We start from the raw sequence: 20,783 nt of genomic DNA on the forward strand, positions 1-20,783 counted from the left end.
ACATATGACTTCTTAAAACATTTCCTCTGCTCTCTTAGTAACCAGGATGATATTCTAAATTCTGGCCTTAGTTTTTCTCACTGTTCCCCAAAAGATAAGTCTCAAAAATGGTACAATCAGACAGAAGAAAAGTATCCTCATATTCTAGTGCTTGGTTCATTCTTGTAATTAAAAAGGTGAGATTTATTAACCGGTCATGACCCCAAATTTGGTGAAAAAATGTCACTCATATTTTACAAAACAGATACTACGCAAAGTAGTAGTCTTTGAAAGAGCCTGCACAATAAAATTAAACTCTTTGTCATAACCAAGCCCCTATCCATTAAAATAAGCGGTCTTTCCTCCTTTGCTTTACAAATAAAAAATGGTAACATTGTGATTAGCAGACTTCTGGTTTCAAGAGTAACAGACTTTTTTTTTTTTTTTTTTTGAGTTATAGTCAGTTTAAAATGTTGTGACAATTTAAGAGTAATAGACTTTTGATTTCTGTAACCTCTTCACTCTGAAACACAAACAGACCTAAGAACCAATTCCAGAGACGTCCACTGATAAACCATTCCCAGCTCACTTCTCATTATTAATCCCTTTACACCACCAAGCTCTAACAGGGACAGGATGCACTCATCCCACTAAGATACACATGACTGTGTTCTATTCAGCATGCTTACAATTCCAAGCACCCTACAGGAAAGGAGTGCTCTTGTGCTAGCTAGTTCACAGAGCAAAGGAATCCAGTCTCAGAAATCCAGATAGGCAAAGAGTGGATAAACAAGGCCGCATTGTTAAAAGACTTGTAACCATCTGCTTTTCTTGCCAATTATTTGCCTAGCCTCTTCTCCCTATTCTCTGCCAAGATCCAAAAGTGAAATTCATAGAACCACCAGTTTGTTGGCAAAGTAACTCTGGCACGTCGAAATACGATGGTCAATAAACAATTCAAAAGGCAATTAAACACTGCATGATATTTTTCTGGATCCATATGTGTAGGCTACTTAGCCATCTTTCGTCTTTCAGTAAATTCAGGTGGATACCCACTTTTAAGCATATTTCAATCTAGCAAGTGTTCAGTTTTACACATCCATCCATTAATATAATGCTAAGCCAGCCAATAAGCAGAACATAGTTCAACCTATCAGCTGAAAATACTTCACCTAGGACAGTGTAAAGTGCATCCATCAGGCCAAGCCCAGAAATCTAATATTCAAAAATCAAAGACTTAACTGTGCAAAATACTACTACAGCCTAATGCTAATCACATACTGGGTATGAGATAAAATTTGCTTATGTGCCCTAGACTGTTTTCTCCACACAATCATGGATCTGGGAGTCGCTCTATCTTGAGGTTCCATCTATTAGACTGCAATGAATTAATAAGCGAATGGCTGGTCACCTGGGCAGTCTCACATAACCTCAGTTGGGGGGACTCTCATATACCATAATGAGTACAAATGAGCACAAACCTTCCAGGAGGCAATTTAATTGTGCCTTAAAAATAACCATGTGTCTTTGACTCAGCAATTCTACATTCAGAAATCATTATGGATGATTTAACCCACAAGGAATTGTATCAGAAAATAAAGACAATCTATATATCCAACAATAGTGAATTGGTTAAATAAAGTATTTCAATATGATACAACAATGCAACAATTAAAAAGAATGAAAGCAAAAACTCTTAGGAATCTGGAAAATCATAATACATTGTTAAAATTCTAAAAGGCAGATTACAACATGTTTTAAGTTGTTTTATCAAAATTGTAGAAATTTATACAGCTGACCCTTAAACAACAAGGGTTTGAACTATACAAGGATTTTTCTCACTAAACACACACTACAGTACTACACAATCTTTGGCTGGTTGAATTCACAGATGCAGAACCTTTTATACAGAGGGTTGACTTAGAAAAAAGTTAGTCACGCGGATTTTCAACTGTCAGTATGCCTAACCCCCACATTGTTCATGGGTCAACTGTGTACACAAACGTGCCTTTTCTTTTGGACTGAGACAAAATCTGTAACAAAACAGTAACAGAGGTGTCATCTCTAGGTGGTTGAGACGGCTGCGATAATTTTTCTTTGTGCTTTCCTATATTATCAGCTTACTCAGCACATTATTACTTAAAACAGTAATTATAGATCCCTTATTTTAGTATTTTATATAAGTAATATATTCATACGGCTTAATTTTTTTTTTTGCAGTATTAAAAGGTATATGGTCAACAGTCCCCTCAACCCCTGAAATATCCCCATACAGCCAATTTCTATCACCACAAACACTACTCCCCTCTGGATGTTATTGTTTTCTGATTCCTTCCAGAGTTTTCAAACATAAAAGGAAAAAAAAAACTGCATGTGTTGGCAAAGAATAAAGAAATTAACAATGGACTGAAAATCAAGAAGCTAAATATAAATTTTGACAGAATGAATTTTAAGGAATATTGAGAAGGAAACATTAATCTAAGATAGATCATTTACTATTTCAAGAACCTAAAGTCTTTTTTAGACAGTTACAAATTTCTAGTTTAAGAATATTTAAGGCTAGTCTCATAAATGTACCTTTAATCTCTAATTTGCATCCTACTCTTCTGAGAAGCACACTAAACATACAATCATCCTGGTAAGAAAAGGACCACAGTTTTCTTCCAAGTAGGCATTTTAGTCCCTTTTCTACCTGCATGTAATAGCTTCTACACTGCCCTCCTTTAAGACAGCCCAAAACTCAGATAAAGATTCAAGCAAATTTTAAAGTTAAATTTAGGAGCTGGGGGAGTTCCTGGTGATGTTCTTCTGGGGAAGGTCTGAGTTCATGTTTGCATACTCTCAAGTCTGTTTTCTTTCATCTCCTCCACATTCCAAACCTAGGGACTGGAAAATTCAGAGCTCAGAGACAGGCACTGATAGTATTTTCCTTGAATCAGGGTCTTCAGGAGTTGAGTTTAAATTACAACAGAAGATAAAGGTGAGAACATGCAGATACAGATTTTTGGATGAATAATGTGAAACTAATATGGTTCTTTCCTCATGTACCATAAAAAGGAAACAAATTCCTTCTAATTTCCTACTTTTAAAGTTTGGTTGGTAAACTTAGAATTCAAAGGAAAACTGTTCCATTCTGTTGAACTAGGCATGAAAGAACAATTACGTATGTGCGTGTCTTAAAATATAAATAACATACAATCACAAACGTCACAGCCATCACGAAACCAAACAAAGAATCACCTAGGGAGATTCCAAAACACTAACATACACACACCCTTATCCCAGTCCTTATAGCCAAACAGTCTGTAAACAGCTCTTCAAATGAATGATCCCCAATTTCCAACCACCCACATGGCTCTACTAAAGAAATGCACCAACACTTTTGCCAGAGAGCAAAGAACTTAATGCAGAGAAATGTTAATCATTTTTCGAAACAATTGCCTGTGCAAAAAATAGTTCACCTGTGAGGAGTAGAGGCTTATGCTCTGAATCAAAGGATTTTTTTAAAGCAAATTTTAACATTTTTAACAATTAACAAATGTTGAAAATCTATGCCATGAAAACAGAAGATCACTACATTGCACTGCTGTAATCTAACTGAAAACACTTCAATTTACTCTAGATTCTTATTCTATCTAGGTAATTACTTTTGGCATTAAAAGTCTGTGTTACAAGACATTCCAAATGAAGACTTAGATGAGCCATTAAAATATATTTTCCACTATACCTTTCTGTGTATTATTAATACAATTTCTTAGGATCCTAAAAAAGTCAAATTTATAATGGAAATGTAGGTGATTTAGGTAGGTTATATATTCACTCTCTGGACATAGAGCACATAATCTATTTTGGAAATACACTTTTTGTAAACAGTTCATCCTTGTTTAGCAAATATCTGTACCTGTGTGTGTGTGTCACAATACAGAATATATACATATGTATATTTAACAAAAATATTGTTCCCAGTACCTCCACCAAGAAATAAATAAAATAAATAAATCTACTTTCCCCGCCCCCCCAAAATTTTCTTAGCATGCATGACATCCTGGGTTCAATTCTCAGTACCTCCACCAAGAAATAAATAAAATAAATACAGGAATAGAAGAGGTCTTCTTCAAAATGATAAAGGGCATCTATAAAAATCCCAAAGGTAACATCATATTTGATGGTGAAAGATTGAACATTTTCTCCCTAAAATCAAGAATAAGACAAGAAGGTCCACCCTCACCACCTCTATTTAACATCTTACTATATGTTCTAGTGAGAGCACTTAGGCAAGTAAAAGAGATAGGAGAAAAGAAAAAGATAAAAGGCATTCAGATTAAAAAGGAAGAAGTAGAACTATCCCTTTTTGTAGATGACATAATCTTACGCATAAAACATGTAAAAACTAGTAAGTTCAGCAAAGTTGCAAGATACAAGATACACATACAAAAATGAACTCTATATACTAGAATCCAAACAAAATCCAAAAATGATAATAAGAAAACAATCATAGGTACAATAGTATCAAAGGATTAAAATGCCTGTGAATAAGTTAAACGAAGGAGGTGAAAGACATATAAGCTGAAACTATAAAACATTATTTTAAGAAATATAAAGACTTAATAAATGGAAAGATGGTCCATGCTCATGGATAAGACTTATCATTAAGATGGCAGTACTTCCCAAATGGATATACAGATTCAAGACAATTCTGGTGAAAATTCCAATTGCTTTCTTGGCAGATACGGACAAGCTAATCCTAAAATGTATATGGAAATACGAGTGACCCAAAAAAGCTGAAACAATCTTAAAACTGAAGAATGAAATTGAAGGGCTCACACTTTTCAATTTCGAACTTACTATAACACTTTTCAATTCCAAACTTACCATAAAGGTACAGTAACCAAGACAATGTGGTGCTGGCATAAGGATCAACACATAGGTGAATGGAACACAATAGAGAACCCAGAAACACACCCATGTATCTATGCTCAAATGACTTTCAATAAGCATGATAAGACCATTCAATGGGGAAAGAATCATCTTTTCAACAAATGGTGTTAGGACCACTAGGTATCAGAAGTCTGAACCTTACAGCATATACAAAAATTAACTCCAAATGGATGAAGAAGAAAACATGTGTAAATCTTTGTGACCATGGAATAGGCAACAGTTTTATAAATATGACTAAAACCATAACTAAAGGAAAAGTAGAAAAATAAAACTTAATCAAAATTAAAAACTTTTGTGCAAAGGACACTATCAAGGAAATAAAAAGACAAACTACAGAATGGGAGAAAATATTCACAAATCATGCATCTGAGAAGGGTCTAGTATCCTCCCAAAATAAAAACTCTTAAAACTCAACAATAAAGAAGAAATAACCCAGTTTTAAAGTGGGTAAAGAATCTGAATAGACAACTGTCCAAAAAAGATATACAAATGACAAATAAGTACATGGAAAGATGCTCACACCTTTTCTATTAGGGAAGTGCAAATCAATATAACAACTAATACAGTTAGAATCAAAAAGCAGCAGCTATGGGAAATAATTTTTCAAATTTGTTCATGTATACGTGTGCGCATAAATTTACATTTTTAAATATCGAAAAATTCAGTTATACTGTTTTGTAACCCTTCTTATTTTTACATGATTCATGTCAATTAGTATACTTTAAAATACCACCATTTTTAATGAGCTGCAGGTATTCCATTGCAAGGCTGTACCAAAAATAACCTAACCAATAACCTGTACCTAAGTCTTCATGCTTAATTTTTTTAAATGGAGAGGAGTTGGCAATCAAGAAAACAACTGCAGCTAACATTATTAACAGCTGTAAATTTAGCCAAGATGCTCTATAAAATCAGTCTAGGAGTTCATCTCCAAGTGATGTGAGTTTTGTAAAGTGTCTTATAGAGGTATTCCAGTTAATTAATCACACCAAAACTACTCCCACATACCTACTCCAAAAGGAACCTGAGAATTCTTATTATATATACTGTTCATATGGGTCCTAAACACTGCATTTATTGTGTTACTAAATACACACACATGCCCCATCAGCTTTCCAGAAAATAAGGCTTAATGTCCTGGTATCTTCATCTCTGCTCCGCGCCTCTCCCTGCTACTGTAAGTGCCCTGTTTCAGGCTTTTTTTTTTTTTTTTTAACATTTTTTTTGATTTATAATCGTTTTACAATGTGTCAAATTCCAGTGTAGAGTGTTTCAGGCTGTAATACTACTTTTCTCTCCAAAGTATTTGCACTAACTCTCTCTGACTTTAATCCCTGCCTGCTCCAAATAATCCTACACAGTATTTCTACGTAAAACTTCCTAAAGCAAAATATAACCTCCCTGCTTGAAAAATTCCTAATCTCGATTACCAGAGAATAGTGCCAATCTATTACTAACACTTCGGCATTCAGTTTAGATGATATGGCCACTAATCCACCTTCTAATCTTAATTTACTACTTACTCTCTTTCAAATACCCTCCAGTCACATCCTACTAAAGTACTCAATTCTTTGAAAAAGTCTCCAACTTCCTACCATATTACATATGCTGTTATCTCATCTGAAATGCACAAGTCAAACAAAGAACATCTATCTACAGATACAGAATCACAGATCTGGAAGGGATATTAGGGATATCTTAGGCCATTCACCTTAAATTGCAAATTAGAAACTCCTCTATCACTTACCAAGAGCCCACAAAACTCCCATCCTAGCATTCTCTTACTTGCACAGTGTTAACTCTAGTGTGCCCAAGAATCAATCCAGTGGTCAAGATTTCAAAGCCTCATCCGCAAAGATTTATGCTCTAGTAATTTGGGTTAGGGCCAGAACTCACTTTAAAAAAAAAAAAAGCACCTCGGGTTATTCTGAAGCACAGGGTCAAAGCTTCAGACCATAGTAAGAAAATTACACAAAAAAAGAACACATTAAGGACAAATAGTTTTGTAGCATTTAGCACATCATCTGAAATTTTCCATTTCGGAGCCTCCAAAAAACAGCTACTCACTGCTACTTGTGCCGAGTCCATAAATCTCAGTCCAAAATAGTCGCTTTCAATAAGGTCCAAGTGGTACATAATCTGATCAAACAGTTCTTGTCCTTTGGCTTTTTTCTGAAATGGCAAGAAAATAAACCAGTAAGTGGCTTATAAGATTAACATATTTTTAATTATACAAGATCTCTTAAAAAAAATTACTTGCAATACCAAAAGTATTACCTTGTAGCAGGTAATCGGTAAGATACCACGATTTTCCAATAAATCATTTAAGGCCAAAAAGAGAATTTGTGATCTACTATGTGCTTTCCTGGAGAATGTTACTTCCTATCAATCAACAAATATTACTTTCTATCTAAACTGTGTGCAAGGAGAGACTCTTATCTTGACAATTTTTAGAGTCCCTACTTTAAAGGAGCTTTATAATGTAACTGGAAAGAAAAGAAGAAAACTTAGAACACCTAAGTACAAGTCATACTGAACTATTTGCCGACTGATTTTAGAGAAGAGTCACTGAGACTATAATAATCAGTGAAGACTTGAAGATCGGTCTTAAATTGGGAAAGAATCTAGGGCAGGGAACAGCAAAAACAGAAATGGAAGGTCATTATAAAATATTAGCTATATTCCCTGTGTTGTATAATATATCCTTATAGCTAATTTTATACCTTGTGGTTTGTACCTCTTACTCCCCTACCCCTATATTGCCCCCTCCCCACTGGTAACCACTAATTTGTTCTCTGTAACTGTGAGTCTGCTTCTTTTTTGTTATATTCACTAGTTTGTTTTATTTTTTTAGACTCAACATGTAAGTGATACATATATTATTTGTATTTCTTGGTCTGACTTATTTCACTTAGCATAATACCTTCCAAGTGCATCCATGTTGCTGCAAATGGCAATTGAAAATGATGCTACTATGAATACTGGGGTGCATGTATCTTTCTAAATTAGTGTTTTTGTTTCTTTCCCATTCCATACTCTCTCAAGGGTTTTTCATTTCATTATGCACTTAATAGTTTACAGGAAATATATGTTTTTGACATACCATCAATTCTATTCAACAATTACTGGACAGACACCTATTATGTATTAGCTGCTAGAGGTATATAGATAAATATGCTTATACTACTTGCCCTCAAGCAATCACAAAGTTCTTACTAAGAATAAAATTATATAAAACTAGCTTAAACACAATAAACATGAGTGCTATTCTTGCAGTATAAACAAAATGCTAAAGAAATGAGGATGAGTTAAGTTTGCCTGAAAGCAATGAAGGCCTCAGAAGAATTCATATTTGACATTCAGCCTGGAATAGTTAACAGAAATCTGTCACCTTAGGTAAAAACAAAATGAAGAAATACATAAAATCTTGACAGTCTACGGTGGGGTTGAGGAAAGAGACAGACTCAAGACAGACAAGAATCAGAAGACAAAGTGGCAGAAGTTGCCAATGTGATTCTTCCTAAAACTGCAGAACAGAATGTCACTCTCTGTCTTTAAAATCCTTCAATTATTTCTCTTCCTCTACAGATAAAAGTAGATTCCAAGGCATAAAACAGTCTTTCCTAACTGTTCCTTGCTTACTCTTACAGCCTTATCTCCTGTCCGTCCAGTATTTTTACCTGCTTATAATTTCCCCAGTAAGTCATACCTCTGAGCCTTAGCAAAATGCAATTCTTTCTGCTTAGAATGCCCTTTAGGTCGCTAATGAATTCTTGATTCTGACTTCAAGAATCAGTACATCTATGTTACTTTCAAAAAGCCACACAATGAATCCTCCTCCCTTTGTGCTACTTTGTACTTATAATTCTTATTAGTATAAACCCAATGCAAAGGTGGAGTTGTAAAATGGTCCACCATGTTTGGGCAAATAGTAAGAAGGTCCAGTGTGGCCAGAGTGTATAGAATATGAATATGGAATCACTGATTCCGAGGTCAGGATCTTATTCATTTTCATGTACCCTTTCCCCTCGCAGCCACTGAATATAAACCAAGTGAAAAAGGAAAAGTGAAAACATAGATCCACACAGCTCTGGCCCATTACAAATTCATTTTTCAGCTACATCTAGACCAGTGCTTACTACTTATATCCTTTTCTTTCCTAACAAATTAATCCAGGTCACCATCTCATTTAGACCCAATCCTCACTTCATATCCTCTTCTGTGGAAGATTAAGACTCAGAAGACAGCATCCTTCTATTAGCCTTTCATCTTTCTCAGCAAAAGATGGTATTCCTCCAAGAATGTTCCTCCTATCATCTCTATCTGTGTATATAAAACCAATTCCTGAGGAACATTTCCCCTATACATTTAAACAAACTCAGATCTACCCATCCAGCCATTCTCTAGCTGCTGTGTTACTTCCTTCTTCCTTTTACTGCCAAATCTCATGGCAATCCTCCATTTTCCCTTTATGCATTCCCTCCAACAACCAAACAATATTTATTTAGCACTTGCTAGGCATAAGGGACTATAAGAGCTCAAATATGTTTGTTCCCAATAATTCTTTTAAACCCTCTGACAGACAGCTTCCAAGCACATTCCACTAAAGCTTTTTTCCCCACTTCATTCTTTTACTCCTTCTCCCCAGGAGAGTTGATTACCCTCTCATGATCTTCTACACAATCAATATAACTCCCACACCAAACCATATTTTACTCATTTCTAATCTTCATTCTCTCCCCTCCCATGTCCATGTACAAAGTATTTCTCCCACAGCAAACTTACAGCCACTACTGGTGTGCAGCCTTTGTTACTTGTGCCTTTATCCCTGTACAATCTCTAGGCTTGCTTTTTTTCCCCCTGTAATGAGTCAAGCATATCATCTCTAAATTAAACCTGTATGTAATTTTTGTTTAACTACTAAAAAACCTTAAGTGGGATAAAACACAAGTATACAAAAATCCATACATTCTTTTTCTTAAACAGCTTTGAGATATAAATCACATACCATACCATTCACCCATTAAAAGTATGCAATTCAAAGGTATTACATTCACAAATATGTACAACTATCACTTCAATTTTAGAACACTTTCATCGCCTCAAAAAGAAACCTCATATCTTTTTGCTATTGGCCCCAACCACCCTTCACACTATCCTCTCTCTCCCCATCCATCTGCCCTAATCAACCTCTACTCTACTTCCCCACCCCCCAGAGATTTCTCTATCCTGGACTCTTATGTGAATGGAATCATAGAATATGTGGTCTTTTGTGACTGGCTTCTTTCATCTAGTATAATGTTTTCAAAGTTTATCCATGCAGCATGTAACAGTACCATTTCCTTTATGGTCAAGTAGTATTCCCTTACATGGATATAACACATTTATGCAATCATCTGCTGACAGACATCTAAGTTGTTTATATTTTTGGCTATTAAGAATAATGCTGCTGCAGTTCCAGAACCAGCATCCTCACATCCACTAGCCAGGCCACCTTCCCTGTTTAGTCTCCACCCGAGTTCTGCAGTGCCCTTCTTCAAGCTTCTAGCATCTTCTTTGTTCTCCCAGCCGTAGGCATGGTAGCTTCTCTAGACACTACCTTCATGTTACTTTCATGACTCCTTTTCAGTTTTTTCATCCAATTCCTTATGTTTTTGCTTTTGAAATGACTGGTGTGATTTCTGGCCTTTACTGATACAATGGATCTGAATGTTATAAACATTAAGTATAACAATAATTCTTCATAGTGCAATTAGGTGGACATTGAGTGCTGGAATTGTGAATGGCTTTATTTTGATAAACTTATCTAGTAAGATTTAAATAAATTTTCAACAAATTAAAGTACAATTTTATTTAAATACTTATAAAATTTTTATATTGATGAATTATGATTTGTATTGTGCCTTTTACTTTTAATAAAATTTTTTTACTCCTTTAAAAAAAAATAATGCTGCTATGAACATCTGCGTACAAGTTTTTGTGTAAACATGTTTCCAATTCTATTGGACATATACCTAGAAGTGGAATTGCTGGATAACATGGTAACTAGGTTTAATCATTTAAGGATCTGCCAGACTGTCTTCAAAAGCAGCTGGACTACTTTACATTCCTGCTAAAAAATGTAAGAGGATTCAGGTTTCCTCACATCCTTACCAACACTTGATATTATCTGGCATTTTTATTCTAGCTTTTATAGTTGGTGTGAAGTAGTATCTCATGGTTTTTATTTGTATTTTTCTGATGACTAATGATGACAAGCACTACATGTGCTTATTGGTCATTTGCATATCCTATTGAGAGAAATGTCTGTTCAGATTCTTTGCCCATTTTTAAATTGGGTCATTTGTCTTTTTATTATTGGGTTCTAACAGTTCTTTACATATTCTAGGTATTTATCAGATACATATTTGCAAATACTCTCTCTCATTCTAGGAATCTTTTCACTCTCTTGATGCTGTCCTCTGAGGCACAAAAGGTTGTAATTTTGATAAAGTCCAATTTATTTGTTCTTTTGTTGTTCACGTTTTTGGTGTCATATCTAAGAAACTAGTATCAAATCCAACGTGATGAAGACTTACCCCTGTATTTTCTTCTAAAAGTTTTACAGTCTTATGTTTAGGACTTTGATCCATTTTGAGTTAATTTTTCTACACGGTACATGTTAAGGTTCCAACTTCATTTCTTCTGCATGTGGCTATCCAGTTTGAGCACCACTTATTGAAAAGATTATTCTTTCTCTCATTGAATAGTTTGGGAACCTTGTCAAAAATCAACTGACCACAGACGTATAGGTTTATTTCTGGGTTCTCTATTCTGTTCCATTGGTCTATGTGTCTAACCTTGCTCCAGCAAAGCACACCATCCAGATTACTACTGCTTGATAGTAAGTCAAAACTGGGAAGTATGAGTCCTACTACTTTGTTCTTTTTCAACATTGTCTTGGCTCTTCTGGGTGCCTTGAAATTCCACATAAGTTTTAAAATCAGCTTGTCAATTTCTACAAATAAGTCAGCTGATATTCTGGTGGGATTATGTTGAATCTGTAAATCAGTTTTGAATGTATTGTCATCTTAACACTGCACTGTTAAGACCTTTAATTTGTGAACATGGGATTTTTTTTCATTTATTTGAAGGTGTAATGGTCTATACAATTTAAGGACTTGGGCATCCATATCAGCAAAGTAAGTATATAAAAATTGTTATCTAATGGTTAATCAACTATTACCTATTAATTTAAAACTTAAAACAGAGAAATGTAAATAAAACCATGAGATACTACTTCACACCAACTATGAATGCTAAAATAAAAATGCCAGATAATATCAAGTGTTGGTAAGATGCAGAGTTTTATGATAAAGGCTATTTACTAAACAACAGTAAGCTCATAAATCAAAGGAATTATTATGGCATTTCCAAAGAGAAAATTAAAGTCAGATAATTAGAAATTTCTACCTGCTGCCTTTATCATTTACTGAAAGACATTCTTACTATACTAGGTCCCTAAAAAAAAGGAAGTAGAAGGTATTCAAATCCCTCCCCCTATTGTGAGAAGAACAGAAAAAAAAAATGACCATTACAACTAGTACATATTAATTTGAAGTGTACAGATTTAAACTTCTTTACTTAATTACAGGTAATCCCTTACACATTGCCTGGGCAATCACCTTAATTCTACGCGCTTGCTATGATCAATAGTGACTAATCCTAATGGGAAGTAAGCATGTGCACCAATTTCCAAGAACAATCTAAATCTTCTTTCAGAATCATACTAGACTAGTTGAGAAGCTAAATCAAAAAAAGAGAAAATCTTTTCTCCCTAGAAATTATCATTCCTCTGGCCTATTTTCTTTAGTAAGACAGTTTAGCTGGAAGGCAGGGAGAGCGGGCAGTGGCCATTTTATATCCACGCACACATCTAGCATTAGTTTACTAACTCTAGGATTTCACCTGCAGAGTTGAAAAGGCAATTGTTCTAGTTCCACATAGACTCTAACCTAAAACTCTTGGTTTTTTCACTGCAGTTGTCTGCATAAGAGGGTAGCTAACATTTCTGCCCTTGATCAAGCATCACACACACACTTTCTGAGCATACCAAGCAAAGGAAACCGACCTGTACCAGTCACCAGCCATTTAAAACCTAGTGCTGCTTTCTCCTCCACACTACACTGCCGTTTCAGAAAACTTCTTTTCAAATTCTACTTTCCTGGTTATCAGCCTCTCTATCAATAACCCAGAGACTTCCTACTTCAAACATTAGGCAAAAAGAAACTTTTTTCTACTCTCTTACATAGCAATCTCAAGCTTTTCAACCACATATCTAATGATATTTTAATGGAATAGTACACAAAACACTTAAGATACTTATCACATAAGAAATGAATATGAAAACTATCCTCACAAATTATCAAATACTGGAATGTCTGACACACCCTTAAAAAGCCCTTATAAGAAGAAAATTAAACCACATTAAAGTCTTTCAGAAACAAAAACTCTGAAAATGCCCAGTCTAATGTACAAATATAATGAATACTTACTAGATGACTTCAAAACACTTCAAGAAATCCTGTGTCTTAATTTTATATTACATTATTTTAAAAATGTGTAGGTACATACCTAGTATATTCTAGATTATTCAAATTAATCAGAATGTTCATTTAAACAAACTATCCAATTCCTTAATCTCCCACTCTTTGAGTTTAAGGCCTTCCAGAGACTATTCAATTATGTACTGTTGCAGCACCCAGGCTATTACCTCACACCAAGAGATTTTTTTTTAAATTGCATTTTGGGTAAATGAGTGTGTACTAAAAAAAGTTTGTAGGGAGGGAAGACATTGTGGAACACTTAATGACATCAAATCACACATCTTATAGCTCAGTTACATAAATCTTTTAATACAGAATGAAGACATGAGAAAGAGATTTGGTTTAGCAAATAGCTCAGAAACTCAGCTCCCTGCAAACCATACAGCTACCTCCCCCTCCCTTCAAAAAAAGACCTGTAAGGAATAAGCTATCCCCTTTCAAATATATTGGACTGCTTCACACTGTGAGTTATGATTATTCATAACAGTAAAAAAAAAAATCTATCCAAAATTTGAATATAATTTAAAAATCCAACCTTGAAATAAAGATTACAGTGTATGAAACACCTACCCTGCAAACTACTTGGGAACAAAGAGCTAGGCAGCCAGAGCTGAGGGGTATATAAAGAAAGTCCTTCTTCTCACTTTATTTCATTAAAATTTCTACAAGCACACCAAACTGTGGAGGAAATATTTGTTTTGAGGAAAGCTGAAGAGTATTTTGAAAATTACAAAAAAGTACAGAGAACTAAAAATCTTACAGTATCCATGTAACATCATTCCCAAAAATTCTCATTGCTTTAGTAACTGCTCAATAAGGACTGTGAGAAATCCACAGACTGCCATCGTACAGAACACACAAGTACACACAAAAATGACTCATGACAATAACTGCACTAACATTTGAAAGTTTCAGTTAACTGCCGCTAATCCCAGAGAAATACTATCATTCCAGATACCTAATGTCACCTGATCCATGTACATGTATGCAATAGCACCTGATCCATACTAAACAACATAACCTAACTCTCCCAGGAAGTTATCAGTAGAAAGCTCAGAAGAAGAAAGTGACCTCATAAAGAATTTGTAAGTCACCAAGATCTACATACCGGCAAGTCCACACTAACGTCAGTACCATCTAGAAGGGACACTCGACAGGTGATGATGGACTTAGCGTCTCCAGCTGCAGGGATGTGTGTGGCAGCTCTCTGAGCTTCTCGGAGTCTTTCCTTCTCCGCATGTTTACGCATCGACCGACGCCCAAGTGTTCTACGGAAGAAGCTCAGCATTTTTGTCACTATAAAACCAGAGAGAAAAGGTATCAGAAGACTCTCCACAATGTGCAGTCAGACAAATGCTGTGATTTAGTAAAGTTCTGAGAGCATTAGTAGGTGTTATTAAGAGCGCCTGGGCAAGCAAATCTGAAAAAAATAATTAAAACTAGCTACTTTAATTCAAAATTTTTAAAGATTTTAACATAAAACAGACCTATGGCTTACATCATTTCTAAACTTACTGGACTATTTTATAAGGTGCTAATCTGATAAGAGAGGGCAAATATTTATGAAGTTCATCTGGTCTTTTGGGTCAATAAATTATACGTACAACAACCATATACCCCTACAAACATTAGGAGACAATGCCATACACTAAGATATCCTTTGATGATAATAACACTCCTAAGAAGTTACATTTCTTCTCTGAGCATTCATAATAAAAATACAAAAATAACCACCTATTTCACCTAAAGTACAAATATAATTCAAACATAAGTTTTATCAAATTTTCTACTATTACTCAGATTTTAAATTGCTACTTAATATAAACAATTCTTTACAATGTCAAACTAATGCTACTTCTTTCCTTATCTCTATTAAGAACATTCAGATTAATCCAAATAATCAAAACAGGTTAAATATAAAATGGAAACATCATAAAAACTACCTTGCATAAAGTTTAATTTAAAGAACTAAGAGTTCGAGAAAAATACCTGTAACTATGCCAACAAATAAAAAAAAAGACAATTATCAATTGCAGAGAAAACAAGGTGTGCAGAAAAGGGAATGTAATCACAGTACATTACATGACTCAGCTAATAATTTAGTCATAATACATAAAGACTAATATTGATTTAACCTTAACCATAAAGTAACTATAACTCAAAGGAAGTATATAGTAGAGTTAGGTGTGAACAAAGAACTAATCTTGCCTAGTAGGAATTCAACAAATAATTAGTGAAATTAAAAATCAAGAAGTAGCATTTATTATTTAAAACATGGAACTCATTGCTTTGAGGAGGAAGCAGAATTCAGGAAAATGCTCTTTTATGTAAGAAGCCTTCAGATCAGATGAGCTCTTCAACTAGATACCCTTATAAACCTACAAAAATAAAGGTTAATTTTAAAATAATACTATCAGATGAAAAAGTGTATGAAGTTATTGTACACATATTACAAGTATGAATATTTCCACATAATTAGGTAAACTGGCAAAGTCATGGTACTTGTCATTTGTAAATTCATTTGCTTATATCTGAAGAAAACAGGTAAAAATTTTAGATAGCTTTTCAGTTTTCAAAGCAGTAATACATAGTATCTGGCCCTCATCTCTTTCTCTGCAGGGTTTTTTCTTTTTTTCAGGCATTGCTCCTTTTGCATCTTGCTAGCCAGTCTCATTTCAGCTGCCTAGAAAAGGTAGTACTTGTCATTCCAGACTTATAACACCCTTATGTCCAGGATCTCTTATTCCTTTTAATTTAACTCCACCAAACCTCCCGTGAGAAACATTCTCTGATATCTAGTTAGTAACTCCCACCATCACACTTCCACTGAACCTTGAAAATACTTTTCTACTTCACTAATCAGGTTTTAATTATTCATTTATATGCCTGTCTCCTTTACTATAAGATCCCTGATAACAAAATTCCTACTTTGAATAGCTAGCCACCCAGCACATTTCATCAAGCACAACAAACATTTAGTAAATAATCTTACTCAGTACTCAGAAAAACTCCCCAAAGTATTCTTATTCTGATGAGCAAACGAAAGGTCGCAGAAATTAAACAAATGACCACGCCCGCTATTTAGTAAATAGTGAAGAGGGGCTCAAACTCTGATTTTCTGACTCTAAATCTTGGTCTTTCTACTATATTAAAGAACGAGTCATGTAAAACTCAGATTTTAGAGATGAGAAATTATCAAAGATCATAGCTTAAAAAATGCTGAGAAAATGCAAACAAAATGTACATAATGAATTTTAAAACTGAACTCAGCGTATTCAAGAAATTGCAAGGGGGTAAAAAAAAAAAAAGATGCAAAAGAAACTACAGATTCAAAAAGACTTAAAACACATAAATAATCACAATGTATGGACCTATTTTGGATCCTCATTCAAATAAAAAATGTTTTTTAATTGTCAGATGTTATCATTGAGGGAAGCTAGATGAAAGGTATAAGGAAGGGAGTTAAGTGGAAAGAGAGATGAAACAAACTGGCCAGATAACTGGCCAATAACTGTTAAGCTGATGATGGGTTCATGGGGGCTCATTATATTCTTCTGACTACTTCTGTATATGTTGAATTTTTCTGTAATAAAAAGTTTCCTTAAGGGAAAAGTGTTCAAAATGTACTACAAATTTGTGGTTCCTAGGAAGCAAATGAATTATAAAAGTAAGTTTTCTTTTACCTTATTCTACACCTTGAAAACAGACTCACTATACAAGCAGAGTTAACCTGCTAAGGAAAAACTCAGCTTCTTTCTGATTTATAATTTTAATAACTATGTATTTTGAACTATGAAACTCATCGCCACAAACAACAGGTTCTTTTTACAAAAATATGAAAGTGACTTACACGAAAAAAAAATTTCAGATGAACTAAAGAAGTGAAAGAAATGAATACTAGAAAAAAACCAAATAGTGTAACAGGGTGAAGGGCTTTTAAAATTTTTTCTGCAAAAAATTTTTTGAAGGATTAATATGTAATTTAATAAAGAACTATCACAAATCATTAAGATAAACAACCAGGAGAAAAAGAAAGGGCAAGATATGAAGAAACAAGCTCTAAAAGATGACAAGCAATAAAAACATTCTTTAAAAAGATGTTCAACCTCAACAGTAACCAAAGAAATCCAAATTTAAAAAATAAGATAGTCTGTTATTTAAAAGATTCTAGGTAGCCAGTGTTGAAAAGGATATGGGAAAAACTGTCACCCTTCACACAATGTCCACTTGGGGGAAGATGTGACCATACTCAAAAATTGTAATGTGCATACTCTTTCACACAGCAATTCTATTTCTGGTAGAATATCCTTAAGAAATACTCCTAAATGTGCTCCAAGTTGTAGAAACAAGAATCATTAGGGCATAATTAACTTAAGAAAATTTTAAATACGTCCATCAACATGCAAGTAGTTAAATAATGGTCCATACAATGGCATACAACAAAGTTGCTTTTAAAGTACAGCTGATACAGATATTGACAAAATGTACAAGTGAAAAATAAAATCAGAAAAATGAATACAGTTTTATTCCACACTACGGTGGAACACATACATACACACCCTTATTATACCTTATACACACACAAAAGGACTAGAAGGACATGCAACTGTTAAGTGGGGTTAGCTCTGGAGAGAGCCATATGGAAGTACTTAATGCTTCTGTAATAATATATGAACATGTCATAAGTTTTAAAAATTTTCTGTTAAAAAAGTTTTCCCATATTCACTCTCTATTCCCCATCCCCGGCCCGCGCCACCACATTCCCACTTCCATTCTTCCCGCTGCAGCAGCTGACCTTTAGCAACCACAAATCTGATCCTTGTTTAAAAATCTTTAATGGCCTGCTCCCTGATCCAGCTCCTCCTCCGTCCCTAACCCTTCTGGCAGCCCACTCCCTTCTACTCACTCTGCTCTAGTAACCCTTCCACTCAGACTCAGAGTGATTTTTCACTGCGGGCCTTTTTTCCCACCTTAGCTGTTCCATCTTTCTGGAATGTTCCTTTTCAACTTCACCTCTCCCCCACCCTCTCCTACTTCACACGGCTACCATCAGATTTCTGGTTGAAATGTCTTTTCCTCAGAAAAGCATTCCCCGACTTCTAAGTTAGGTTCTCCTTTCAGTACCCTCAGTCTTTTCTTTATAACACTTAAGGAAACTGTAATTAACTACCAAATTGTTTATTTTACTGGGTATTTCCCCGACTGAGACACAAGGACAGGGACCTAGTCTGCCCTGTTCACCACTATGACCTAGCTAGCACAACAATATGCACTATTAGGCACTCAGGAAAGAACTTGTCTAAAATAGTACAATGGAATTTCTGAATGGTAGGTTTACATTTTTTTTTAAATATCAGTTTTTAATCTATTATTCCTAATTTTTCAGCTATGAACTAACAAGAAGGGTTTCCTTTACAACCCTAAAAATGCAAATTTAAGTAATCCATTTATTACCTAAATTACTTAAGTTTAAAAAAAATACCTATCTAAAACTCAAAAGTGTGCATATTCTCATACATGACCGGTGGACACAATCTTTGGCAAGCAATTGCTTTTTAATAAAGCAATATGCCAACATACAGCAAACACTATAAAGATACTAGTATCTTTTGTCTCAGTAATACCAATACAGAAAACGTCTGTAAGACAATAATTCAGCAGAGTTAAACATACCGTTTTCTGATGAAGTTCACCTAACAAAAGGAGAAAACCCTGCAAATTAGTTTATGTACAAATAATCTACTATGTTGGGTAGGGTTCAGCAACAAGTTAGTTACGACAGCAAGGGAGTTATGGGAAAATTTTCCCTTAATTCTTAAAAAAAAAAAAAAGCTTTTGATATTAATTCAACACGTTACCAAACGGTTTAAAAGACTTAGGTGTTCTTGCTCTTAAAGTAGAATTCACACGACTTAGTAACCAGAAAGATAGTGACAGGTACAATTAAAGTTTACGCACCAAAGAGCCCATCATTAACCCGCCCCATGCCACGGGTGGGGGCGGGGAGGGTCCTGGAGACCTCTTCATTCCTGGGAGCACCCCTGCCTCTCAGTTTTCAAACAACTTAAATTTTAGTCAAATGCAAATCAGCCCCCCCCCCCAAGTGCATTCTTGACACAAACCCAAGGCGTGTTTTTTCCTTGACCTGCCACATCCACCTCGCCAGCTGGACGACCAAGCCGCCAACTCGCAGGTGAAGGGCGCCCCAGCCCTCCCACCACGCCGGAGACCCGCCCCGCTGCCCCGGAGGAAGGGTCGGGCCGAGAAGCGAGGTCGGTCCCGCACACATTAACCGGCTTCGCCCGGGGCTCTCCGGTCCCGCCGCGCGCAAGGAGACGCCCGAAACTCGGCGGCCTTGCCCCATTGGCCGCCGCCGCCCCTCCCCTCTCGGCGTGTTTAATATTTTGCCGGCCAGTCGGGGAAGCACCGGGCGGTCGGGGGAGGGGGGGCGTCCGGGGGCGAGGCCGCAGCACCAGTCGCGAGCGCAGGGTCCCAGTGCGGCCGAGAAGGAGTCCCCGGAGCGGTGAGGGCAGCAGGGCGTGAAGGGAGTCGGGAGCGGAGTGTGAGGCCGGGGCTGCAGGGCCTCGCGCTTACCTGGGCTGGAACGACGGCGCGCAGGCGAAGGGGGCGCGGGGCGCGGACGCGAGAGGGAAGAGGTCCCACGCAAGGCTGTGAAGGGGGCGGCTCCTCGGAAGACACCAAGAAATGGCGGCCCGAGGCGCGCGCCCACCCCGTGCTAATCCCCCGGCGGACCCCAGCTGCCCGCCGGCCCACCCCTTAAAGCCCCCTCTAAGCTCCGCCCCCGAAGGCGGAGCACTCCTCTCTTAAACGGGCAATGACACCGCCCCGGAAATTGCCTGGCTGGACGATACTCCGATTAAAGGGGCGATGCCAGGCCAGCCCGACCTGGACCGAGTGCTAGCGGCTCAGCGACCGCGGCTGGTTTAAAGGGGCGCTGACGAAACCCAGACCCGGCTATCAAACCTCCGCCTTCGTGGGGGAGTGTACCCCCGCAGAGGGCCCCCAAAATTAGTACTATCATAAGGAGACTTCGCGCTGTCAGACTGAGCCTAATATCAGGTGCTGCTAGATTTCATCTATTCAGTTGTTCAAAAATTAATTCATTCAGCAAATATTTACTACCCTGCTGTTAAAAGAACTTTCATTCCGGTGGGGAGGAAGACAGTTAAAAAAAAAAAAAAAACACATGCCAAATGGCGATAAGTATCATGAAGAAAAATAAAGCAGGGAACAGGAAATAGGGGATATCTATTTAACGTA

The 20,783-nt window shown here is 36.2% G+C and overlaps 1 protein-coding gene across 5 annotated transcripts in view; it reads right to left on the bottom strand.

Moving 5' to 3' along the window:
- The window catches only part of EPB41L5 (erythrocyte membrane protein band 4.1 like 5), a 103,041-nt gene extending 82,706 nt beyond the window's left edge, over window positions 1–20,335 (bottom strand). For 2 of the 5 annotated variants that reach the window (XM_032479297.1, XM_006191478.3), the window contains exons 1-3: window positions 19,461–19,602; window positions 14,611–14,798; window positions 6,985–7,089 (exon numbers count right to left, since the gene is read on the bottom strand). In XM_032479297.1, the coding sequence (XP_032335188.1) occupies window positions 6,985–7,089; window positions 14,611–14,798; window positions 19,461–19,488 (321 nt within the window). In that variant the 5' untranslated portion in view covers window positions 19,489–19,602. Of the gene's footprint in view, window positions 1–6,984; window positions 7,090–14,610; window positions 14,799–19,460; window positions 19,603–19,624; window positions 19,796–20,096 lie in introns of those variants that run through there. The other 3 variants (XM_014565005.2, XM_032479298.1, XM_006191479.3) reach the window with 3 other exon arrangements.
- Window positions 20,336–20,783: the final 448 nt, after the last annotated feature.

The sequence above is a fragment of the Camelus ferus genome, chromosome 5, assembly GCF_009834535.1.
Source record: "Camelus ferus isolate YT-003-E chromosome 5, BCGSAC_Cfer_1.0, whole genome shotgun sequence".
In the NCBI taxonomy this organism is placed as follows: domain Eukaryota; kingdom Metazoa; phylum Chordata; class Mammalia; order Artiodactyla; family Camelidae; genus Camelus; species Camelus ferus.